At 42.5% G+C, this 27,205-nt stretch overlaps 2 protein-coding genes across 2 annotated transcripts in view; one reads left to right on the top strand and one right to left on the bottom strand.

Moving 5' to 3' along the window:
• Positions 1-450: 450 nt before the first annotated feature.
• Positions 451-25,965, bottom strand: mms22l (MMS22-like, DNA repair protein). Its single transcript, XM_063879584.1, is given in 27 exon segments — positions 451-1,011; positions 1,148-1,315; positions 1,463-1,559; positions 2,466-2,632; positions 2,794-3,005; positions 3,117-3,262; positions 3,788-3,944; positions 4,538-4,680; positions 5,136-5,269; positions 6,803-6,953; positions 10,646-10,827; positions 13,988-14,277; positions 15,096-15,312; positions 17,584-17,819; positions 18,626-18,745; positions 18,835-18,897; positions 19,250-19,426; positions 19,503-19,616; positions 22,333-22,463; positions 22,729-22,752; positions 22,755-22,821; positions 23,193-23,370; positions 23,487-23,574; positions 24,412-24,464; positions 24,633-24,758; positions 25,049-25,246; positions 25,849-25,965. Coding segments are annotated over 26 exon segments (3,690 nt in total). The 5' UTR covers positions 25,222-25,246; positions 25,849-25,965; the 3' UTR covers positions 451-935.
• Positions 25,966-26,801: 836 nt separating this feature from the next.
• The window catches only part of LOC134862067 (furin-like protease kpc-1), a 181,542-nt gene continuing 181,138 nt past the window's right edge, over positions 26,802-27,205 (top strand). The window contains exon 1 of the mRNA XM_063879750.1: positions 26,802-26,929. Coding sequence (XP_063735820.1) covers positions 26,923-26,929 — 7 coding nt within the window. The 5' untranslated portion in view covers positions 26,802-26,922. The remainder of the gene's footprint in view (positions 26,930-27,205) is intronic.

The raw sequence follows: 27,205 nt of genomic DNA, 5'->3' as shown, positions 1-27,205 counted from the left end.
CATTAATTTAAAGCATCACTTCTATTGCCTTTCTTTTGCTTTTCTAACAACTTCTGGTACCATGCAGAAAAGGAATACAAGGAGCTGTTTGATGAGGTTGGAAAATGACGAGTAATGACAGAAAATGGGAATCAGTGATTATGGGAATCAGTGATTGTGGGAGACTTCATGTGATCAGGTGCAAACTAAAGCTGGAAAGGAAGAGATTTCTGCGACTTTGAAAGGCGAGAGAGAACAAACAGTTCTTCTCTCTACTTTTTTTTTTTTTGCTCCTGAACTCTTTGGGCTCGCCCACTACTCTCATCAGATCTATAATTCAAGAGTGCCAACCGAGGAGACAGATCCAGCACCTGACGGTATTAGCCCAAATAGTCTGTTCCTTTCTTACTTCAGAAGTGAAATGAAAAGCTGGACATGTGAGTGAGCATATTCATCTTTATTATTGTCACATTTTATTTAAGGAATTAATGCATCTGCCAAAATGCGGCAAGTTTTTTTACAACATGTACATTATGTACAACCTGATGACATTATGCTAAGAGTCCATGATTGGATGCTCATGCATAAATAGACATCCTTAACTACAGTGCACCCAATGATAAAACATACTTCTTTTTACCTTAGGTTTCAAATGGCCAAAAATACATTTAAAAACCTCAACAGCAATGTCTCTTTCAGAAATCTTTACCCAGTTGATCATTTATGAACAGTTTTATGTTTCTATACCTTTTTCTTCAGGCAAACTACACCAGAAGAATAGGTTTCCACATTATCTCAGCTAAGGAAATATGCCAAAAGTTTGTAAGCAGCACAGTAATGCATTTTCCCTTGATAAAATAAGGAAATTTGACACAAAAAATAAGTTTGGTCTGACAGACAGGTGGTCTTGTGGCTGGCGACAGGAACTAAAGTTGGTCCTTTTTCTGAATAACGTTTTATTCTGCTTCCAGGCTGGTTATTTCTGCCTGCCCACTCTCTCCAAGAAGGCACAGCAGCTTCCTATAAGCAGTCCTGTAACACACAGAGCAGTCATATGAATAGACACATCCAATGAGCATACAGAATATGTCCAGTTCTGTTCCTTACCTGCTCATTGTCTAGACGGTTTAAAAATAGTTTTAAGGCGATGATTCATGTGTTTACTCACCTCAAGGCGATGTTCCTGCCCAGCCCTCTCTTGTGTTCCGTGTTTCTCAGACTGACGGACAGGTTGGGAATGAGAGCTTGGACCACAGGGGGATCTAACACAGCCACTGTCTCCAGCACACTGTATACCTGCCTGTCGTAGACCCCCTCGTTCTCCACCACTAACGTCCTGGGAGCATTGGGATTACACAGGAAAAACCATGATGGATACATTAGGTAATATAGATGGTTACTTTGTGACTATTCTGCCAATCATCCAACTCCACATCTCTAATACAGGTGCAGATTTTTATTGATACACATTTTTGTCAATTACCGTAAGACAGTGATCATCTGGTCACTCGGTCCCTCTGTAGATGCAGCGGTACATCGCTCCACCACGAGCTGTAAGGCGTCTGTGCTCGTCTTCCTCACTGCACGGGGGAAACATCACACTTATCGTTAGACAGCTTTTCACTCAGTGATTACTATAAACACAAACTATTTGTTTCTGTATGATTCGCCCTAAAAATGAAGATTGATGGAAATAGTAAGCATTAAGGACGTGTTTGCCCCCTCTCGCTGGTGATAAGAGCTATAATTACAGCGTTTATTGAGTTGGTATCAAAGTGACGGGGCAGCAGATGCAGGTTTAATCACATTTATTTTGGAAGAGCTTGAGGGGGAAAAAGGACTAACATTTGCTGTTTTTAAGCAAAAAAGCTAACTAATTAAAGACCAGACTGACAAGTGACTTTTTATTATTGTCTGACCCGTGCTCCTTTCAGGAATGGGTAATAATTTAAATTCTTTATCCATATTGTTATTGGTTCTCTTTTTAACACTAAATATGTTTTAATGTCTTAATTTAAAAGAACATATTCAGATATTCAGGATTAGAATGTCTTTATATTTTTTAATGTAACTATGCTATTTCTAGAGCAGCAACAGTTACGTTTACAACAGCAACGTCACTTTATGAATGAAATTACCTATGTGCTTTTTTCTCAGCCAGCAGTTAAAGTTACCAGTAGCTTCAACATTTTAAGATGTGTGGCGAACTGAGCAATTCAATGAAACTTCATAAAGACAGACAGATGTTGTTTTGGCTTGGTTGTAGTAATGTGCTATTAGCTAGCATCCTGTTTGTGGGTAAAAAATAGCATCGTGGATAGCAGATCGGGAAGGGAGCAGATTAAAACCCGTTTATTGTCTCGCAGGTGTTTGGATGAAAGATTTGCTCTTTACTCGCTAGGTTTTACTTCACTTTAAGTATTGAGTAAGTTGGAGGTGATGTCCAAAAGCTATGGATCATTTTGTTTGTATACGAGTGATGTTACCCTGCGGCTCGTTGACCAGCATCACACAGCGCAGCAGAGAGGGGAGGGGCACAGTGAGGAGGGCGGGGTCTGAGTCACTGTTTCTCCTCAGCAGCTCCAACAGGAACATCAGCACCGCTGCCAGTCGTGGCGGGGGGGCGTGACCTTTAAACTGCAGGAAGTTTGTGCTGAAATAAGAGACATTTCCAAAAAATAGTTAAAGAAACATTGCGGGAAAACAAGTCATAGGTCGCCGATGATGGGATTAAAATTGAGTCGAGAAAAATAAATGATCTAAGCTGCCATTATCAATTTGATCCAAAACAACATCGTGGTTCCAGCGACATACCAGAGCACCTCCAGGATGGTCTTCCTCAGCGCCGCTCCTCGGGGGGTGGGGTTAGCCTCGCAGGCGCTAAGGAGCACTGGGTGGTTGGCGATGACGCTTATGGAGGGGGAGGTGGGGAGGAAATGGTCCAGATATCTGCGGGTGACAGAGCGGAGCTGCTGCTTCAGGTAGGCGCCCTGTGACTGAGACACACAGGAGGCCACCGACAGACCCTGCAGGGGAATCAATTAGAGGAGCAAATTAGAGCCACGAGAGGCAAAGAGTTTTAATAACATATTTAGGCCTCATTGATTCAGAGTAAAACCGTGTATGTGTGTCCTGACCTGTAGATACAGAGGCAGGCTGTCCCTCAGTGCTTTGTCCTGCTGTGTGAGGTTGTGGGGCAGCAGCAGCCCGTCCACTATTCTGAACAGCAGCTGCTGGGCTTTAGATGTGGCCAGCAGGGGGCTCCAGTGCTTCACTATGCAGCCTGGGTCAAACAGCACAAAGCAGATTCAGTAAGTCCCAAAACTGCAGTGACTCCTGACTAAAAGGTCATATTGTTAAAAAATAAATATATTTAGAAATCTTAAAAATCAAATAAGATTGTTTAAAATATTGTTATATACCTCAATCAGAACCAGTGTTTTATTTAGCCTATGTACGCACCAGGAGTAAACACTTCTTTTCACACTGCTCTTGATTTGTGTGTGTTCTGTAAGTGTACTTTAAATGAGGCGTTTTTATCCATTTATTTTAGTACAGCACTACCACAACTATGAAGATGCAAAGATTTTACACTATTTTGCACAAAAGCGACAGTTTTGGCAATGAAAAACGTCAGTCCTACCTCGCCAACGATGCAAAATACGGAAAACAAGTTTAAAATAGTGCAAGTATAACGCAGATATTAAGATATGCAAAATAGAATAAGATGAATGTAAAAAAGAATACTTGAGAGTAGAATAAATACTGTTTCCTGCAATGATATATAAATGTGATGCTGTGCTCCTACCGACAGCCCAGTAGGCCAGCTGCAGGCCCTCTGGACTCTTGCTGACCAGAGAGGGTTTGATGTGTTTCATGATGTCCCCGATGTAGTCCAGGGCTCTGGTCACCATGGCTGAACGCTCGGACAGGACCTGCAGTCCGCTGTACACCCCGCCTACAGCCTGACGCCAGGAGAGAGGAGGATATACAAACATGTAAATAACTACAGGTAAATACAGGCTGTTAGGATACTTTGAATAAAGTGCAGACATGAGTAAAAGACGGAGGATACATTTCAGATAAACCAGAAAAAACATTTTCTCCAAGAGTTTAGTTATACAGGTTAATTAATTAAATAAAATACAAATGGTTCTTTAATTTAATACTTTATACTCTGGATTTTGAGAGAGTTGTTCTATTTAGAATAAATAAAATATTTATATAAACATTAGAGTTGAAAGAATCCGCAATAAAAAGATAAAATAAAATACATTTATTAAAACATAAGAAGTTAAAGTAAAAAAAAGCAAATTAAGTTTATTTATTTTATTAAAAATATGTAGAGAAACTTTAGAAGTTAATAAAAAATGTGCACATTTATGTGTCATGTGTATAACAATATATACAGCGGTGCATAAGTATAAATACAATACTGTAGGTAATGCTGAATTACACAGTTAGAAATGTTGCTGCTGGTGAAGTAGGACCTAGTTTGAACAGCATAGTGTAAGATAAGTGTAAATCTTCCACATAATTCCGAAACTCTGTGTATTACCTTGACAAACATCTCCAGGGCTGCAGTGGGCTCTACCCTGGAGGCAGGGGGCTGCAGGCCGGCTCTCTGCAGAATACCGTCTACCTCAGGAAGTCTCAGCACCAGTCGGGTCAGCTCCAACAGCTGCTCCTCCAACGCCCGGCCTAAAGACATGTAGGCAAAACCACCAGGTATTTCAATAACAATAATAATAATGTATCATTCATCTCTAATACAAAACAAGCATGTGTAATAACAAGCCTATGATTTTCTCTGCTAACATGTTATGTTAAAGCGATCAGAGTTGTGGTCCTGAAAGTCAGGATTTGCGTTTGAGTAAAGCAACATTAAAATCTGGCGGTTTGGCGTGATATTTTTGGGGGTCCTGGTTTGAAGGAGGCAAAGAAATCAACGATGTAAATCAAATGCCATACATTCTTTAGCATTTTGCCAGATACTTCCTGTCTTACCCAGACAGTCAACTTCCCTACCCATGACTGCTTGGGGAACACCTTTCTGAATTGAATAACATGCAAAACATTCCATACGAAATCCTGCCTGGTGTACAATGGTTGGTTATTTATTTATCACATCATAGACCCAGAGGCAGAGGCATTACCTGTCCTGCTGTCTGATCCGTCCGGGTTCTTGTGGAGGTGCTGCTGTAGAACGCAGCGGAACCAGGCCCTCACTGACAGGCTCTGTGCCGAGCCGGACACAACGGAATCCCTGCTCAGTGAGGAAACCAGCTCACTGTAAACACAGAGAATGTTCACGTTTACACCACTATTGGGTCTTAACTGTTGATGAAGCAATGAAGAATAAATAATAATAAAAGGACAAACACCAAATGTAGAAAAGCGGACAACTATACATGCAAGCAAATTATACATACAATTCTCATTGTGCTTATGTCATCATATGTTTAGCATTGTGACAGGAGAATGTCTATGTTAAGATAAACATCTTGAGTTAAATAAATCTGGAGTTTAAACAAAAGCTTAGATTGCATGGCGTAGTTGAATACACAATTCTGATTGGTCAATTTGGACTCTCCAGAGGTTGTTAATTCTCTGCTGCTATGGAGGAGCAAGGGCCTATGTGCAGTCATATCAATCCGCCGGAAGAAGTCGCGTACATGTAGCCGTGAGCAACAAAGATGAGTTAAATCCATATTGTGAATCAAGTCGTTGGTTTATTATGTGCAATGCCGTGTTATAATCAGGTTCATGTCAGAGTTCTTTTTTCATTAGTGGCCGCGTTGCTGCACATTATCCCTTACTTAATGACGAGTGTAAAAGGAAATAAGGGAGGTGAAAATGTCTGTCTAAGGCAGGGGTGTCCAATTTCAATCGTGTGTAGTGAATAATGAAGTATTTCTTTTTTGGAATCAACGATGAGGAGGAACAGAGAGGAGATGGTGATCGCTGGAGTTTTTCTCCTGCCTTCACAAACTTTACAAGTGTATTTATCATCCGATTACAGCGAGAAGACGTTAACACTCAAGCAAGCCTAGACATACTTTTTTTTAGTAACGCAAGTTTTTCTGAACGTAAATCCTGTCTGAATGAGCTTAGCGACACCGACTGACTAAGTTCTACTCCGATATTAAAACGCTTCATTGTGCAGGTCACAGAACCAGATGCATTGTGGGACGTGTAGTTTATGGGCACCGTACGCTGGATTTAACTGCATGATAAACTCTTATTAGCGAGGTCTCGTGGGGGCACATAAAAAAAGGATGTATCGTGCAGTACCTTGTCCGCGGGCCGTATGTTTGACACCCCTGCTCTAAGGTGTCATAATTTCACTTAATTTTGGCAAACCCTGTATATAAGTTGGATATTGCGACCACTTTAAACTGGAGTGAATAGATACTTGGCAGGCTGGTGCTTCTAAACACTTACAGAAGGAGTGTCCTTGTTCTGGCTTTATATTCAGAAGGAGCACCTCAGTGTCTCTTGGCACAGTCTGAGGAGGAGCTCTAAGGTTGAAATAGTCACGTTGTTTTGTACCCTTGAGGGTCATTGTGAAGATGCACTACATTTTTTATTCTGTTTTGAGGCATGGGAGCAATTTCCTACTTAAAACCTATTTTGATAACTCCAAGGACGCTCGCTGTCTAATTCATTAATTAGATAAATACCTACAGGATTTGTCTAAAACTGTTGTTTCATGACATGTTCAGAGGGGTACATTCTCTTGCCTGAGGTTTTCCCTTTAGGAGTAATGTGATAGAATGCTTAGTGATGGAGGCACAGAGGGGGGGGGGATTCTGAAGGCTACCTGTTTTGGAGCAGATGGGGAAGGTAGCGAGTCACCAGGAGGGGGTGAATCATGTCGTCCCAGCCGAAGCATTGCATGATGGACTGCACCGGGTTGGGCTGAAGGTCCTGGGGGGCGGAACCAGGCAGATCAAAGGCCAACAGCGTGAAGCCTGAGGAAGAGGGCATTGTTTCAATTACTAGAAAGTGAATACACATGACATTTTTACTTTGAATTATTATTATCATACGGTATCAAACCACAGCGGCATGAGTATTTCTGAAATGAGGACAACTCTCACCTCTTATTGAATATAAATATTACACAATCTTTATTCAATATAAATACAAAAAGCATATTACTGTTTTTTGGGGTGAGCATAACATTCAGTAGGAGGAGGCAGTAGGATGCGTTTTAAATAGAAAATGAAAAGCAATTATTGAGAAACAAATCAGTTAAGGCCACAAATGATGCTCTGAATGCAGGAGATGACCATATTTGTGGTGCTAACTCCGGTTACCCTTAACTCTACAATTTTTAGATTTAGACATGTTCTGGTGGCATGACATTCTGTAAATGAGGGATCATCTTACTCTGCCTTAATTTAATTTAATTTAATTCAGTGTAATTATTATGAATGTGAAGATTGAATGTCTTGTGTTTTGTGTGGTTCCCAAGAAGAATGGTTGTTACAGCAGTAATAAATAATAGGATACCTAAATAAAGTAGAGTAGAGTGAAGGTGCGTTACGGCAGTGATTCTTAAACTAGGGGTCGCGACCCCAAACGGGGTCGGCAAAAACTTCCGTGGGGTCGCAAAATTATTTGTTACTTCAGTCGGAAATTAGCTGTTATAACACCTGGTGAAACAACGAAAAATAAAATGTCAATACAATGAAAATCTGCCTTTTTCTCATTCCTACACGCTGTTAAGAGGGAGAGAGAGAGAGAAAAAAAAAAGTTGCCCAGCTTTAAATGGCGTTTCGAATCGTTTATTGGTCCTATGATAGAAACAATGTAACAATCTGCGCCCACTGTTCAAACTCAATTTCTTCCCGGTTTTTTTACAATACGTCATAGTTAACTCGCCACGTTACTAGCCACGTTTGTGATACTAGCCACTTTTTTAGCCACTAGCCTAGTTATAACTTTCATCAAAAATGGACAGGTGGCTGCTAAAAAACAATGATTTGAGCTCAGAAGTGCCATCTACCTCCAGTTGTGCACCTACTCCTCCGCGATCCTCAGATGGGACAAGTTTGGCCGGTGGTGAGAATAAAAAAGACCCACCAACGAGGCGTCGCCGATACCTGAAAGAATTTCTTAAATATGGATTCACGTGCCAGGTAAAACATGAGCTCGACCACCCACAGTGTGTTATTTGCGGCGATGTTCTGGCACATGAAAGTTTAAAGCCCACAAAAATGAGACGACATCTCGAAAGCCGACATCCAGATGATGCTCAGAAACCCATGACATTTTTTTTACGAAAAGAAGCTGCGCTGCATGGGCAAAAGACCGTTGTGCATAGCCAAGCTACTGTGCCCACCAAAGCCTTGGCAGCGTCATACAAAGTGGCCCACCTTGTAGCCAAAGCACAAAAGCCACACACAATTGCTGAAAGCCTCATCCTTCCTGCAGCAATTGCGATGACCACAGCAATGCATGGTGAAAAGATCGCAAGTGTGCTTAAACAGATTCCCCTCTCCAATGATACCATGTCCAAACGCATTAACGACATCGCTAATGATATGAAATGCCAGCTCATCGAGAGAGTGAAAAACAGCCGGTTTTCTTTGCAGTTAGACGAGTCTACTGACTTGACTAATGTAGCCCATTTAATGGTTTTCATTCGCTACAGTCATGACGGGAAACTGCATGAGGACATGCTGTGCTGCTCTCCGATGGAAGGAAGATGTACTGGTGGAGACATTTTTAACTGTCTTAATGGTTGGATGGAGGAGACAGGCCTGGATTGGGATAAATGCATAAGCATATGCACTGACGGTGCCGGGGCTATGATGGGAAAACACAAAGGGCTGAAAGCCAAGGTCCTTAGCGTTGCACCACATGTCAAGTTCCACAACTGCATTATCCATGGGAGCGGCCTGGCAATCCGAAGACATCGCTTGTACCCGAGCTTAACAATGTTTCTTCAAACTGCAATCCAAAAGTGATTCGTTAATGGCCACCTTTATAATATCACGACTCTTCGCCGCTTGCTGTTACTCTGCGATGAAGGAAATAAGGGAGGTTGCAAAATCCTGTCTATTCATTCAGAGTAATGTGGTTAGGGCATATAAGTTTCTTTTGACAGAAGTGACGAGAGTTGGGAAGCTGAGTTTCGCCGCTTCACAAACTTTCAGAGTGCATTTCCTCTGAGCTCACTGTCGAGATGGTTATCACGTCTGCAACCTGACGTTACTATTTAGTAACCAATTAATAGTTAACCTGTCATAAAGGCCCAGCGACACCACTGACCTCTCAACACTGTTAAATGCTTCACAACAAAACCAGAGCTTGTGGAGCCGTGCAGATGGGCACTTGAAATGGTTTAACTGCATGACTTTTTGCGAGAGTGACTGTGGGCCAATTCATTGAAAGGAGTCATATACCTTGCCCGCTGCCGTATGTTGACCCCTGCTCTAATTCATAATTTATTTCTTAGGCAAATGTAAGAGCCTTATGATGGACGACACCATTACAACTGGTCTCAAACTATCCTGGCCTTCTGACTCGAGGATGTCTGTTTGGCTTCACGAACGGCACATTGCAGGCGTCTTGCCTCAGTAAACTCTAAGTTGAAATGGCTGTCAGTTGTGGATACCCGGGTTGTCAAGATGCCATACATTCTATCGCTTTGGATCAACCTACTTAAAAACATTTTAACTCGTCCCTGCTAACTTTAAAGATAAATACAGGATGTCCGTGTTTCATACAGCATGGAGGAGAATTCTCTTCGTGGTTTCCCTGTGAGGAGAATCGTGATTGAATGCTATGATGGCGGAAGCGGGGGGCCATACCTTTTTGAGCATGGGCAGTCACGATACGGGAGGGGTGAGATCGTGTCCACATCATTGCATAAACTCCTTGGTTGAATCCTTGGGCAACCCAGATCAGAATTGGAAATTGTTTCATTACTTAGGTGTCCATCATTGTTTTGATTAATAATAGGTTCCGCCAGGCCATTTCTATAACACTCTGCCTTATTTGTTTTTCTTATGATTAAACAAGCATATTACTGGGTTTGGTGCATAACATTCCGTGGAACGGCAGTAGAAGCGCCTTTAAATAAAAGCAAAGCATATGGCATGCCTGTTTATGCCAAAATGTATGACTCATCAATACAGGAGATGACCATATTAAATGTGGTGCAACTCTCGTTCCTTTAACTCTAAAATATTTAATTTTAATGTTTGTTTGGCTTTGGAACAAAAAATCTTGCTCGCAAATGACTTAACTTTAACAGTGAATTTTGAATGTGAGGGTATTGAAACTTGTGTTTTTTTGGTTCAGAGGGTCGTCACAGATAAGAACCACTGCGTTACGGCACTGAAAAAACGCATCAAATACGTTTGATTTATAGATGTTTACTGTGGATATTTCTGATTTCGAGTTGGGATAAGCCCCAAACTCCTGTTGTGATTCGGGCTCTGGTCGGCCAGATTTCTTTGATCACAGCTCTAGTAGGCATGTGTCCTCATGTATTCATTTATGTGTTGTTTTTTTTTCCGTGAATCTATCCTCCTCTCCAACTACTCTAAGTTACCAGTTTCGTCACAAATCTATTTTGGTTGTAGCATTGTCCAAAACTCTTCCCTCCACCCTGTCCTCCTGCATCCTCCTTCATGTGGGCGTCACTGACCTGCAGCAGCATCTGCCAGCTGTGCAGGGGGGGTCTGTGAGAGGCGTAGGCTGCGCAGGAAGGAGAAGAAGTGCGCCCAAAGTGCTGCTGCTACCGCTAGGTGGCGCTCTTTCATCACACTGGCGTTACCCGGAGCCCAAGCCGGGGCGGGTGCTGACTGGACATTGCGCTGATGGACCCGCCTTTGAAGGACACACAAACACAAAGAAAAGCAGATAAACAAATCTATCCGACACCAAAAAAATCCCAAAACAACTCCGCCCTCAAATCCTCCTGCTCCCTCTTTTCACTCCTTCTTCTTCATGTGTCTCTCCTGGGGGATTACTGGGTGCGGCGGTGCGCTGCAGTGTGGAGCAGAGCAGGGTGGATGTGAAGGTGGGGAGGATATTGTAGGCATAATGCTGATCCCCTGTACACAGACTACACCTTGGCTCATCCCTGGCCCCGGCCCCAGCCGCCACAGCAGCCCCACAGTGGCTGGCATTAGCCCAGATAAGCAGCTGAAGGAGCTGTAATCTCATTTAGACTGGAGATGATCCTCCTGTCCCCCTCAGACGCCCGCATGGGGGGGTGTTGGGGAAGGAGGAAAGGACAGAGGAACTAGTAACCCCCCCCCCCCCCCCCATCCTGAACTGCACACTCTTGTCTGCCACACACACACACACACACACACACACACACACACACACACACACACACACACACACACACACACACACACACACACACACACACACACACACACACACACACACACACACACACACACACACACACACACACACACACACACAGCAGTGCCTTCCCTTCTAGCAAGGTTGCATCTAATCCAGAGAGAGCTGAGACAATCGATTAGAGTCTGAATTCATTAGCCTCGTTACTACTGCGGAATGGGCCTTTCACACCCATCAACCCTCATTGTACAAGACATCATCAGAGACCCCACTTAATCCTGCTCACTGCGGCTTCTTACGATGTGTACACACAAACACACACACTCAATGCCAAGACACCATTAGGGACCCTGTTTAACCCTTCCCCTGGCTGCATCAAGCAAAACGAACACGCACAATAAAATGGAGCATCCTAAAAATGACACATCAAACTCACATTTCTCCATACATCTCTATTTAAAAGAATAATTGTAATGGCTGCGAGTAACAGTAGCAGTAGTTGGCCTTGACTTTGAAAAATAAGGCCTAATTTCCGGTAAACGGTCTTAACGCTCACAAAGGAGAACTCTTCACAGGAAGGCTTTTTATTTTACCAAGCCAAGGTGATAGGGATTACTTGTTTGTTCCGAAACACAGATTCCGCATGGCACGCCAATGCCAGCTCACCTCATCAAGCGGCGACACCCCTCCACTCTCTCACAGGAGAGGGTCATGGGAAGGAATTAAACCAAGGAATTATGCCTGGGACTGGCTCCCTGCCTCAGCGCCATGGCAGCGGCTATCAAGAGTTGAGCGTCCGGATCCTCCGCTGCCTCGGCGATTGGCAGAATAATTCTCTTAATGTGTGCGGCTCTCAGAAGACATAATGATGCACAGGCGAAATTTGCCAGGCTACATAATTGCCCATTAATTGTGTAACAGAAAAGGCATTAATCACAAAGAGATACTGAGAATTGCCAGGATGAACAATTATGTTTAATTTGGTGGGACGGATTGGGAAGAGAGAACATGGGATTTTTTTATTTGGTTAAATGGGTCAGTGTGGTCCGGGCCATAACACAGGGGCCCCTTTGGGACATCTCTCCTTCTTCTTTTCCTCTCTTCTTGGCCATTAATGTGCAAATGCGTGCCCTCCAACCCCTGAGATCTGAGATGGGAAGTTTGGGAATTAGCAAAGATAACGAGATGATATAGGAGCCCGGTGTTGGAATAAGAGAGGCGTACACTTAGGTTAATGTTTCTCTTCTGGTGTGTGGGCAGGTTTGTGTGTGTGTGCACGGTGGAGAGGGTGGAACGTATACACTATAGAATTAAAGCAATCATACACCTACATGAAACACTTAACTTCACAAGGTCCTTATTCTGGTGTTTCAGCTCTTTTATTAACCTTTTGTGGGTTGTGTAGGTAAAAAGTGACAGTTATATTATAAGCTTAGGGAATGTCTTTAAGAAATTACGTTACTATTAAAAAAAACTGGGAATATGTGCACTGCTTACTACGACTACGTATTAAACCTTGATCTTTTCTCGGAACAGATTTAAAAGTATCTTCTGGCTCAGATTTGTTCTTTTCTTTCCTCACCTTTTACCAAGTAACCATACGAATGACTCCAAATGATTATAACAACCTTAAAAAAATGTCATAAAATGTTATTGTTGAGTCTGAAACCTGCTTTGCTGATCCTAAACAGACAACAATTAATTAATTAATTATTTTTTGTATTTTATGTTTAAATATGACTTTTGGGGTTAAAGAAAAAGTAAGGGTTTCGATTAATAACCGGTTTTATTTTTAAAACTAAGGAAGAAAAAAAGTAGTTTCGAGATTCTAGTCCTGGTACTACATTGGATTTCTAGGAGAAAATCATTGCATTTGTTTGTTTTGTGCACACACTGCAAATATGGTTAAATTTGGACAAGCTATGAAGGCATTTTCTTGTATTTAAAAAAAACCATCCTTAACACAGTTTAAAGAAATGACTTTAGGTACTTCTTGCGTGTGATAATTATATTTCCTTTGAAAGTGTTACTGCAAACGGTGACACTCTCACCACAGATTTCACTGAAAACCTCCAGTGAAAGCATCATTCCTCACTCCATATCCTCTCGGTCTCACCTGATTTGTATCTACCCTCCCCCTGTCCCCACCTCCATAAACAGACACTGTTCACGTTGTGGCTCCCTGACCTTCAGCTGGGGTCGACCGTGTAACCGACACCCGTGTCCTACAGCTGAACCCGTCCTGACGCCCTACTGACCATAGTCTCTCTGCCGCCATCCCCATGACGACAGGAGGGTCCATGGAGGCTCCCTCGGGCCGGTAACTCTACTCAGAGCTTCGCCAGCACCTGGTGAGGGTGACACGGGGGCCACTGGGTCTACTGAGACTAACAGGGGCCTCAATGCAACACAGGGCGCTTATTCCTGCTGACAGCACAAACCAACTATTGTCAGTATGAGAAGTGAGCGATTCTTGGATGGGAAGAGCAGAACAGATCACCATCCTCTGCTGTGGCCACTTTTTGTGATTTTTATAGAAGCTGCGAAGGGACTTGGCCAAAAAAAATTGTCTGAAAATGTCTACTATCTGTGAAGGAGCAGAAGATTTTGAGAGACTGATAAAAAGATACCTTGGAGCTGGAGAGTATATGTACACCAGCTGTCTCACCTGAGCTGGGAGAGGACGATCTGCAGGAAGCCCAGGGCGGAATTCAGCTCAGAGAGGCGGCAAGCGGGCAACAGCCAATCAAAGCCTTCGTTGAGCAGCTTTTCCTCCGATAGGTTGAGGTTGCTGCTCGTCTCAAACACTTCAGCCACGCCCTCCAGGTAGGAGCCGAGGGGCCCCCAGAGGGCAAGCCTACGAGACGCATCTGTGGTCTTATCGTAGAACTCTTTGGCCGTCTTATTGAAGGAAGAGGCCAGCCAGCTAGCCTGTGCTCCAACATCCAGACCCCTCTCCTGGAAAAAAAAAGAAGAATAACAAATTAAGTTTGATCTGGAGGAATATTCACACAAAATAGATGAAGGGGTTCCCTTTAGTGTTTACTTCCTGTCTATCTTCTTCTGCTGTTCCCTTAATTGTTTACGTCTTGTCTATCTTCTGCTGTTCCCTTAATTGTTTACGTCTTGTCTATCTTCTTCTGCTGTTCTCTTAATCGTTTACGTCTTGTCTATCTTCTTCTGCTGTTCTCTTAATTGTTTACGTCTTGTCTATCTTCTTCTGCTGTTCTCTTAATCGTTTACTTCCTGTCTATCTTCTTCTGCTGTTCTCTTAATTGTTTACTTCCTGTCTATTTTCTTCTGCTGTTCCCTTAATTGTTTATGTGTTGTCTATCTTCTGCTGTTCCCTTAATTGTTTACTTCCTGTCTATCTTCTTCTGCTGTTCCCTTAATTGTTTACTTCCTGTCTATCTTCTTCTGCTGTTCCCTTAATTGTTTACTTCCTGTCTATCTTCTTCTGCTGTTCTCTTAATTGTTTACTTCCTGTCTATTTTCTTCTGCTGTTCCCTTAATTGTTTATGTGTTGTCTATCTTCTGCTGTTCCCTTAATTGTTTATGTGTTGTCTATCTTCTGCTGTTCCCTTAATTGTTTATGTCTTGTCTATCTTCTGCTGTTCCCTTAATTGTTAACTTCCAATGTATCTTCTTCTGCTGTTCCCTTTAGTGTTCACTTCCTGTCTATCTCATTTTGCGGTTCCCTTTGCAAATTGACCAATTAGAAATTCAGTATTCAACGAAGCTGTGTAATAATTCCAGATAACATTTCTGATTATTACCTGGAACAACAAGAGCAGTGCTAGCTGTCCCCTCCAGACCAGGGTGCGGTGCCCAGGGGGGTAGTTCGAGGGAAGGTATCCCAGCAGCTCACAGGCTCTGCTGGCCACGTCCTCCAGCTCCATCTGCCTGGCCACCACCAGGAACAGCAGCAGGAAGTTCATGAGGCCAGCCTCTGGCAACTCCCGCATCTTCTTAGAGGAGAACTTGGAATAAATCCTGGAAACATAAGAGAACAGAGAGAGTTGTTGAAACGTAGCAAAAGAGATGGTCTGCTTGAGTTCCAGAGAAATTTCGGTCAAATATTATCTGTGTTTGTTAGCTTCAGTGACCTCACTAGGGCATGTGGATGTATACATGCCCTATAGGTAAAGTATATATTTTTTCAAATAAACGAAGACCCGTCAATAGACATAAAAAACATCTTAAAAGTGCTTGGGGGAACTATTTTCACCGGACATTACTACTGGAACCATTAAAATGCAAGGGACTTCTACTGAATTTTACAGATCAAAGTCTGGAAAATATAAGCTAGCACAAACATTGTGAGGTTCTATACAATATCACTTAATATGGGGCGACACAAAGGTTATTTTGTTCAAAAATTCATTTGTTCTTACTTTCACTGACCAGTTCTACAGAAGTGTTTTGTTCTTAAGTCTTTGACTCAAAATGCTGACTAACTGAACTTTCCACCCCCACTGTGCATCCAAGCACCTGCCTCCATCGCGCTCTCAGCTCTATGTGTGTGAGTGTGTGTGTGTGTGTGTGTTTGTGTGTGAAGGAGAGAGAAAGCTACAGAGAGCGTAAGCAGGATCTAACAGCGTGCCGGGTGGTTCTCTCACCCAGCACGCTGTTAGATCCTGCGGGCACTGTGGAGAAATGCCTTTAAAGATCATGTTAAATGTCAGAGACACTCAGACACACAGCAGTAGGCGCTTGGTCCCTCTCTCTTCAGCCAAACCAATTTACTGCAACACCAGAGAGGGATCAATAAAACCACACGCACACATGCATTGCCACACATCCAGCTTGCTGTTTGCTTGCCTGGCAGGAAAACACAAAAGACAGGAGCCCCCCTTCCTCTTTAAACACTACTTTCCCAAACACAGATGCAGCCCACACAGGTGAGTGGAGCTGCTGTTTGGGTCAAAACACAAACAGCCAGCATCCCAGGACAAACTCTTTGTAAGAACTATGACGGATATAAAGGAGTGGATAAATGAAAGAGGAACTGAGAAGAACCAGGTTAACATCTTCACAGAACAAGGAGGAGGAAGCTGAGCGTGCAGTGTGTGTGTGAGAGGAGGGAGATTTAAATAGATGAATGGGTAATATGTAACAGGGATATAAGCAGCGCGCTGGGAGGCAGCAGGGAGGATTTTCTGTGTTCTCCCAACCTGTCTGTCTGTTTGTTTATTCCGGACAGCTTTTTTTTCCGGAGGCGAGCAGATGCTCCTAACTCCCGGCGTTGGAGATCAACATGCTCGCAGTCGATCCCATTAATGCGGTCGGCGCGGGTGTCCCGCAGAGCCCGGCCAGGAGTAGGAACGCTGCCGAAACGCTGTTGCGATACACGCCTCCTGAGGGTGGGGAGGAGGAGGTAGTGGTGAGGGAGATGGAAGAAGGGGGGGATCTGGACCTGTCCCAGCCCAGCCTGGTGGTTGCCAGACTGCCTACCACCCACGCCACCCCCCCCCCACCCCCCCGCGCTCCCTCTATCCGTGTTGGAAACCAACACAGCTTCGTTAAGGCGAATTAACCGCCACGCTCGTTAGCTAATTAGCCCCCATGTCTGCCGTGCTACTGAGCACATTCCAGACAGAGGGAAGTCATTAGGCGGATTTATCTACGGCTGCCTCTCTCTGGCACTCAGCCGGCCCGGGATATAGGATGGTCCAGCGCTCGGTTCTGATATAAGCTGGTGGTCTCTCATTTCTTACTTTCCCCTCACAAAGGCAAAACTCTTCCTTCATCTAATGGCCTCACACACACTCCTCGCCACCATGTCACCGCTCTAGGGAGCAGGTGCAGTGTGTGTGTGTGTGTATGTGCATCCCTAGGAGGCTTCTTGGCTCTGGTCTGTGCCGAAGAGCAGGTGGTTGACTCCTGAGACACCTGCTCCACTGGGGGGCCTGAGTAAATATCAAAGAGGCGCTGGGAGACTGCGGTGCACCTGGCACGCACACAAACAAGACTGAAATGCATGATGGTGAGCAAACACACATGTTGTTTGTGTATTCATGCACCTACACACACACACAAATCCAACCAGCACACTTAACACATCACACATTAGAAGATCAAGGGGAAAGGGAATGCTACAAAGCCTAGTCCTGATTATTAATCATTTCTCACAGCTTCTGTTCCATGTTCTCATCTTTTTATCTTCTCTTCCTGGAAAATAATACACATTGGATGTGGAGTCAACTGCCTGGCCTTGAGACGTGAAGAACCACCAAAGCCTCGCAGCCTTCTCTCCGTATTTACCTTCCTTTGATCTGTCTCTGTGGGGCTCCCCCCGCTCGGTCTTGGGCAAGGCACAGGGCCAGCACTCGGAGGAAGAGGTGGAAGGAGTTGGCTGAGCGGTAGAGCTGGGTGTGTCCTGGTGAGTGGAGCGGAGCGGGGGAGCAGCAGCTGCGGGCCTGCTCGAACAGAGCCAGGGGCGTCTTGCACAGAGTGCCCATGCCAGACACACCGAGCCAGGGTACAGTGAAGGTAGAGCTCTGGGGTGGGGGGACAGAAACAGTGTATAATGTATCTGTAAGGGCCTTGGTAATAACTTGACTTGTCTCTATGTTGAATGAACAATCATATCTATCTTTTTAATGACGTGAAATATATTAGAAGCATGTGGTAAAAAACTAAATTCTGGTCAGCCTCTTTCTATCTAAATGTTTCCCTCCCTAGTTCCTTAAATATCATTTTTGTCTATGTTTGTTGTTGTGATGCTCATTCTGGCCACAAGAGGCGGAAGTGCACCACTACCACACATTCTACATTATTTACAGAAAATAAGCCCCCATTAAAATACATTTTATACCTATACGAAGAAATTCTAATAATGTCACACAACTGGTTAATACAAAATATGCACCATGTGTTCAGAGTGCATGGAGAAATTAAACAAAAAAGGAAAAATAGGGCTTATGATTCCCATTTAGAACTATGGGGTATAGGTAACCTCTGCGTCATCTAGCCAAAATGAATATTCCAACATCAAACACAAAATGAATCCATGGAAACTTTTTTCACACCTGTTTTAAAACTGTATAGCAAATGAAGTTACATTTAAATATTATCTAGGCAGAACACTTCTCTTTAACAATTCAGGAGAAAACCATTTAGATCAGAAGTAGAACATTAATCACCAGTACTTTCTCAGGGCTTTTGTATGCAACCTATAATAACAATCTAAAACATCACAGCTTAGAAATACCCATTACTTTCTTACATATGGTAAATGAAGCATCATTGCATCAAGTGTGTACAACGTTTATCATATGTTATACGATATAGAGTGAGCCCTCACCAGATTCCTGCTGTAGTAGTCCCAGAGGGTGGAGACAGCGCTGGTACTCGGATCCCACAGCAGACAGATACTGAGACAGCAGTGGACATGCATCCTGATCTGCTGCTCTTCTACACCTCCCTGTTATTAAACACAGCCACAAATGCTTATACTGCTAATACATGCATTTTTTCAATACTAAATGCATGTATAAGGAGAAAAGTGCTGACCTTGGGGTTACAGGTCAACTTGAGCAACTGTTCCACAAAGGACCAATTTTCCCCCAGATGTTTCTGTAAGAGAAGATACAAAAAGTTGATACATTTTAAAAAACTATCCACTGACATGTGTTTTTTTTTAAACTATTGTATATATGGGGATAAATGCTGAAAAGTAAGTTTGTCATCTAAAATAAAAGTCATCACCAGTCTCAATTATTTATAAGATAAGTCTTACGTCTTTCCATCAAGATCTCTAGTTTCAGCACCATTCTTTATTTAAGTGTCAAGACAAATGAATCCTCATACTTATTTTACAACTGCAGAAGTCTCTTTGATGATTTAAAACTACAACTTCTGTCTTTAAATTCCACTTCCTGAGGTGGAGGTAAAAGAGAATATGTGCAATGTAATATGATCGAGTTACCTTGTGCTGGAGAGTGCCGCTACGACTGTACTGCCCTAACATCGCAACATGAGTGAGCAGCCACCATGTGAAGCACAGAGGGTCCTTACAGTGCGTGGGGAGGCCGCTGAACTGCTCTGCTGCTGGCTTTCCAGAAACCAGAGGCCTCAACAACGAGTTCATGTAGCTCCAGAAGGACTAAAGAGAGACACACACTGAGTAAGTATGGACTGTTTTTTTTATGTTATTGTCAACATGTGTGTATTTGTGTTACCTGTGTGTGCAACGTTTTATTCCTGTACTCCAGGAGGTGCATGAGCAGGACCCACAGCTCTTTGGTGCAGGAGCAAAGGTAATGATGGCTGCTCAGGGCCTCCGTAGGCCTCACCTAGTAACCAACAGGATTCATTTAGCATAGTTAGCTCCCAACTGCAGCTCGGTTCTACATACATGCATGGGGTACAATTACTTAAGTATTGTACTTTGTACTTCATGTCACCTCTTTAGTTATTTCACAAATGCTAGAGATGTATGAACTGTTGAGAAAAGATGGAATTTGATACAAATGGAATCAACCAAAAAGACAAGCTTAGTCGATTCATTTACTACCCAGTTGAAAGGAAACAATTGGCATCTATGAACATTTAATGCATTTTTCTGTGTAATACTTACAATACTTTTACTTAATTGAAATGTCCAATTCAGGAACTTTACTTGCAACGTTTACAGTGTGGTATAAGTAATTAAACTTAAAAAAGGATCTGAATACTTCTTCCACCACTGATTAAACAATAAGTTTGATTACATACATACAGTGGGGCAAAAAAGTATTTAGTCAGCCACCAATTGTGCAAGTTCTCCCATTTAAAAAGATGAGAGAGGCCTGTAATTTTTATCATAGGTACACTTCAACTATGAGAGACAGAATGAGAAAAAAAATCCAGGAAATCACATTGTAGGATTTTTAATGAATTAATTGGTAAATTCCTCGGTTAAATAAGTATTTGGTCACCTACAAACAAGCAAGATTTCTGGCTCTCACAGACCTGTAACTTCCTCTTTAAGAGGCTCCTCTGTCCTCCACTCGTTACCTGTATTAATGGCACCTTTTTGAACTCGTTATCAGTACAAAAGACACCTGTCCACAACCTCAAACAGTCATACTCCAAACTCCACTATGGCCAAGACCAAAGAGCTGTCAAAGGAGACCAGAGACAAAATTGTAGACCTGCACCAGGCTGGGAAAACTGAATCTGCAATAGGTAAGCAGCTTGGTGTGAAGAAATCAACTGTGGGAGCAATTATTAGAAAATGGAAGACATACAAGACCACTGCTAATCATCCTCGATCTGGGACTCCACGCAAGATCTCACCCCGTGGGGTCAAAATGATCACAAGAACGGTGAGCAAAAATCCCAGAACCACACGGGGGGACCTAGTGAATGACCTGCAGAGAGCTGGGACCAAAGTAACAGAGGCTACCATCAGTAACACACTACGCCGCCAGGGACTTAAATCCTGCACTTCCAGACGTGTCCCCCTGCTTAAGCCAGTACATGTCCAGGCCCGTCTGAAGTTTGCTAGAGGGCATTTGGATGATCCAGAAGAGGATTGGGAGAATGTCATATGGCCAGATGAAACCAAAATAGAACTTTTTGGTAAAAACTCAACTCGTCGTGTTTGGAGGAGAAAGAATGCAGAGTTGCATCCAAAGAACACCATACCTACTGTGAAGCATGGGGGTGGAAACATCATGCTTTGGGGCTGTTTTTCTGCAAAGGGACCAGGACGACTGATCCGTGTAAAGGAAAGAATGAATGGGGCCATGTATCGTGAGATTTTGAGTGAAAACCTCCTTCCATCAGCAAGGGCACTGAAGATGAAGCGTGGCTGGGTCTTTCAGCATGACAATGATCCCAAACACACCGCCAGGGCAACGAAGGAGTGGCTTCGTAAGAAGCATTTCAAGGTCCTGGAGTGGCCTAGCCAGTCTCCAGATCTCAACCCCATAGAAAATCTTTGGAGGGAGTTGAAAGTCCGTGTTGCCCAGCGACAGCCCCAAAACATCACTGCTTTAGAGGAGATCTGCATGGAGGAATGGGCCAAAATACCAGCAACAGTGTGTGAAAACCTTGTGAAGACTTACAGAAAACGTTTGACCTCTGTCATTGCCAACAAAGGGTATATAACAAAGTATTGAGATGAACTTTTGTTATTGACCAAATACTTATTTTCCACAATCATTTGAAATAAATTCTTTAAAAATCCTACAATGTGATTTCCTGGATTTTTTTTCCCCATTCTGTCTCTCATAGTTGAGGTATACCTATGATAAAAATTACAGGCCTCTCTCATCTTTTTAAATGGTTGAACTTGCACAATTGGTGGCTGACTAAATACTTTTTTGCCCCACTGTATTTGGTACAATTCAAGCACTTGTATGGTACCTAAATCAAACATTTCCAGACTTTCTAAGGCTTGCTCATCTAAATTGCTGTTATTTACAAATGTCAGGCGGATGGATGCCATCCCGACACCAGAGTGGGGGGAACAAAAAAAATAAAGGGTCCCTTTTCTTTTCCGCCCTCAAGCTCCCAAATATCTAGCTTCAGGTCTGTTGTGAGACTCTAGGGCACAAGCAACAAACAGGGGAGTGGGATTGTTTCATATCAAATATTTTAAAAATGTTGGTGTACATGAGTGATTGTCTATTTGAAACAAGACATCATGTTAAAAATCGAATATTTTTCATGGAGTGAATCCAACATTCAAACGCACCCCTATCCTTGAAAAACTATTTGAATAAAGCATTTTCAAAACTTTTAAGAATTTGAACGAACACTGTATATTGCAAAAACAAATGTTCTATTATTATTTGCATCCAAGGGAAAACATTTAGTTGGCATGCTGACAGAAGCTTAATTCAGATTCTGTATGTGCTATCTGCAGCTTCCATCCATATTCTATCAACCAAGCACTAAACGTTATGATGAACATATTATTATACCAGAATAACATTTATTTTTCCCAGCTAGAAAACATCCCACAAACACTGCTGCTACATCTCAACAGTAGCATGTAATGAGCTGTGGCCAGCCGCCCACCTTGCTGTATTTGCCCATGGCCAGAGCAGTGAGGTCACACAGCAGACTGCACAGGTGCTCCTCAAACAGACTGCTATCGGTCAGGTTCTCTCCCGTCAGGTTCACAAACTGGTGGGCGTACACCACCTGGCCTGTAGAGAAAAAAACAGGTGAAGTTACTAAAAGCCTGTTTCCATGATAATGAGCTGCAAGTCAGGAGTTTATGCACACTGTGTCATCATTAAAACTTTATGTAAAGAGAGAGAGAGTGTCTCTGTAGCTGCAACATTTCCACATTTGCATGTTGTTTTCCTCCTGTAAAACGTTTAACAATGTTTTCAATAGATTGGATTCAAATACCACAGTCTCTGAACGGCAATATAATGCATGTCACATATTAATATCTTGGACACATACCTTGCATCTTGTGACTAAGTATGTGAGGATCTCCAAGATGGACCAGTGGACGTCGAGATGAAGGTGTAACAAATGCCAAGAGGGAGGAAAAATCTGTGGGAGGGATAAAGAGCGCTAAGTAAATAGTAGAAAAATCAACTGGTAATACTTTCTCAAGTTATATTAAATCGCATCTAGCTGCTGCTGTTGATTGTAAGCAGTGGTGGAATGTACCAAAGTACACTTGCTTAAGAGACCCTATTATGCTTTTGGGGTTTTACCTGTCCTATAGTGTGTTATATAGGGAGCATGCAAATGGTCTGCAAAGGCTAAAATCCCCAAATCCCACCTGACCACCAGTCAGGTTGGTTTTATTTCCTTTGTTCTGTAAGGACTAATTACATTTATGCCATCCACACTTGTGTAGCACCTTCTTTTCAAAGCCCTATCTGCTTTACAACAGAACCTGAAGCCATCACACACACCTTTCCTGGGTTAGCGATAGTGAAGGCACTCTGAACATTGGCAGGCAGGTCTTTGAGCCGTCCAACGAGGAGCGTGATGCCAAAAATCTCCTCCAGCAGAGCGGAGGGAAGCTGAGCCTCCAGCTCCTCATACGGGTGACAATGACTCGTATCCAGGGAGCAAGTTGGTTCCAGGAATCTGAACAAAAATAAACGGACAGGAGGGTCCAAATTAATCAAACAAGAGTATAAAAAACGTTAAAAAAAACCCAGAGAACAACATTTATGCTACTGTTAAACTTGATGTAGATTTACCTGTGCAGGAAGACCTTTACATACTGGAGAAATGAAACGCACTGCTGTCTGAGGTCCTCGGCTTCATAGTGGAGGTTGCCTGCTTGACCTAAAACACATGACGGATGTTGTTCCTTAAATCTTATTTAAAACATGCCCACATTATCAGAAACACACACGACTCAGACACTGGAATTAGAGCTCATTATTGCAAACTCATTTGTGGAACAGATAGCTGATTAATTAGTGTGCTAACTTCAGAAAAACAGACAATATCTTTATTATTCATTGCTTTTGCTGCTGCTTCCTCAGTTAATTATACTAATCACCTGATATGCATGTATTGTATGTTGCATTGATTTGGTCTTTGGCCTTGAGCAAAGTAATTTTCCTGGCTGATATTGTAGCTCGCTGGTTAGACCAACTGTCCACCAATTTAAAAGTTCTTAAGTTCAAATAAGAATTCAACAACATTATTTAAAGTTTATAATTTGTGGCGCCTAAGGGAGCAACTTTCCTTCTTCTCTACGTGTAAAAGGATGCTAAACTCCAGCTACATTTTAAAACTAAAACGTGTATAGTTAACTCTACATTCATTATGCGTTTGCCAATGTACACAAGTAGCTTAAAAACACTTAAGATGTCCATTATGTAAACAAATACAGGCCTACTGTGTGGACACAATACTATAATATGATATTACAATTAAAGTTCTGATTTACAATAGAGCTGGACAATTAATTTACATTTCATTGAAATTGCAATATGGACAAATACACTATCCAAATTGTTTTGAATTTGGTGGATAAATGTGAATACTGTTTGAAAAATGATCAATACCTCTAATGTTGCAAATCATATCTCAATTGCAATATCAGTCAAAATAAACATAATTAGTTATTTCTTTCCTAGTCGCAGCACTAAAAAACATATTGCACAAACTTACCAAAGTCATGTGAGCTGGACTGCACCAAGGACTCCAGCCTGTAGACTTTCTCCCTGAAATATAACGAAAAGCAGCTAAGACCAGTGACATATATGTGAATGGTGGACAGTGTTGAAAATAACCTTTGAATAGGCTGTTTGTAGCATCAAAAATGAAAAATTTAAATTGGATAAAATTTTAAAATGAATTCAACTAAGATCTTTTTTTGTATTTTGGCTTACCTGAACAAACCAAAGAGTAGCTTTGTGGATTCCACCAATGCTGTCTCTGTGACCCAGGGGAAACCAAAGATTTCCACTGTGTCTGTTTCATACTCTGCGGGGGCTGGATCGAGACGCAGCAGCAGCCTGCAGAGAGGAAACAGTCACATCAGTTAAGACTTTATTTTTATTTTCTGGGACTTCTGCTGTCATCTGTTTAATGGGGAAAAGTGGCATTTCATTTTCTGTACTCAAATCAAAAACTGACCTTTTAAAGAAAAAACAACAGCAGTGCTTTTTATTAGAACATTTCCCCAGCTACTCAGGATAATCCAGAGATGCTGCTGTAGACAGCTTTCACTGGGACATTTTCACAAAACGCTACAGTGATAACAGTAGTGGGAAAAACACATTTTACGAAGAGACAGTGACTCTACCGTTTAAGAGAGCCTCCGGCAACGTATCCCTGGGGGGAGAGGGCTCCAGTAGGGTCCTCCTTTGTTTCAGAGCAGCAGAAGCATGGCGGTCGAGCTGGAGTCATATCACAGAAGCTGTCAGCGGTGAAGGGAGACACTGGAGGGGTGAGGGACTGGCTGAAGTCGTCTGCCATTCTGCCACTGTAGAATCAGTATCACCTTTAATGACACATTTTTTAAATTAATAACAAGATTGTTCCCCAAATCTTAGGTAATGTGTTGCATCAGGTACAGATAAGAGCAGCTGGCATGCACATATTTTAAGAAGAAGATGATTAAACATGTGCATACTATATGTTCAATGCAATTAGAAGACAGCTATTATATGTATATTAAGCAGGACTTTACAACAAATCACATACAATAACTAACAGGTCAGAAATCTATGTTAAACCAAACAGAACCTGACATTATTCAGCTGTCCAAACATGAAGTTCCTCTTATATTTACCTACAAAATCTGCCCATTTATGTGCCTTGCTTCAAAACTATTGATCACATGCTCAACAAAATAGCAAGCTAACCTTACTTTACAGTGCATCCCACAGAACAGCAGTTGTAGTTAAAAAAATGATCAATCTCTCTACAATATGTGTGTTATTATGCGTTTAAGTGAATAAGTCGACATCATGATTTAGTTTTTTTTGTAAGGTTAGTATCTGCTTATGATTGCAGAGTTAGCGTTTGACTTAAAGATCAGCAGAGGGAAACCAAACGCAGCAGCGCTTCCAGAGACAAACATATTGTAAAACATTTACAAACCTTGTATCCGGCTTCTTATAAAATGTTATATTCCATAAATGTAAAGCAGAAACACACAGATTACATCGCTGTCAGGGATCCGTTGTTTGGGTTTTCAGGCTCTCCCGCGCTTCCGCTTCACGCATGCGCTGACTCGCGCTGCGTCCGTTGATTGGTCGGAAGTTTCACAGTGGGCGTGACTTTGCCGAGTTGATCGACAGACAACAAGAGGGCTCACTGCCACGCACTTCCTTCTTCGCGTTATTCCTGCGGGTAAAGACTGTTGATGTTCTGTATTTGTTTGACATGTCTTATGCTTATTTTAACGTATTTATTTCTCGAGTTTTGTGAAAGAGGAATGTCAATATCTTCACTGAGAAACCCTGCGAACTATTTCCCCCTCGCGAGACTTTTATTAAATGAGTTAGAAACGTCTTTGTTTTACAAAAATAGTTACAGGTGTACGTTTCATTTACACAACATATTCAGGCCATAAGAGAAACGCGCTGCTCAGTCTGTTTAACATTTCTATATTGTTGTTATTACAACTTTATAGCCTTTAGCAACTGTATTAGATACTAATGAAAGTGCTTTTATGCATTGAGCACAGCTCTGCCCCATGACATGACTTCTTTTTAGAAATGTCAGTATCACAAGTCCCTAATTGTCGCAGGGTTTTAATTTAAATGAGTACAACACAATGCAGTGGTCTAAGTAGAATTTTATCCACGCTAACCCTAATTTCCATATGCAGATCTGTCTCTCCCTACAGTCCCTCTCGCCATCACACCATTTCTTGCATTCTAATGCATTCTCACATCTTTACAAAATCCCCCCGTTCTGCCACACGCCATGGATGTGCTCGTTTTGGCGACTTACACTTCGTTATTTCTGCACGTTTGACTGGTCCAGTGAGGAGATGCACGGTATAGATTCAGTGTTTTGCATGCTCTAATTTGCACGTTTTATTAACAGGAGTCAGTAGACACGATAAAATGGACGCGTCGGGAGATTTATTCCTTTACGATGCATCGACCTCTCTCCCTGCTTTCAACAGGAGGCAGTCCGTGTGTGTGAAGTCTCTATCGCCTGCAAATGAAAGGTAAATGCTCGCTTTTTTTTTCTGTCACTACACTACAAACCTATTCAATCCTGTCTGTGCCCTGTAGTACATGGAGGGGGTGAGGTTTGAACCTGTTTCATCCCCCCCTCCCCTCGCCTTCTGAAGTAGCCTCGTCTACAGTCTGGATGCATTAGACCAGGTTGACTTCAGCATGAGACACAGGACTTTAAAATGTGATCACTAGAAAGATTTGTTCCAGACCATTCTCTTGATGCACTCCATGTTTCTTATGTATTATATTATCACCTATATTTG

This window comes from Eleginops maclovinus, chromosome 3, assembly GCF_036324505.1.
Source record: "Eleginops maclovinus isolate JMC-PN-2008 ecotype Puerto Natales chromosome 3, JC_Emac_rtc_rv5, whole genome shotgun sequence".
NCBI lineage: Eukaryota > Metazoa > Chordata > Actinopteri > Perciformes > Eleginopidae > Eleginops > Eleginops maclovinus.
This window is presented reverse-complemented; position numbering and strand designations above follow the sequence as displayed.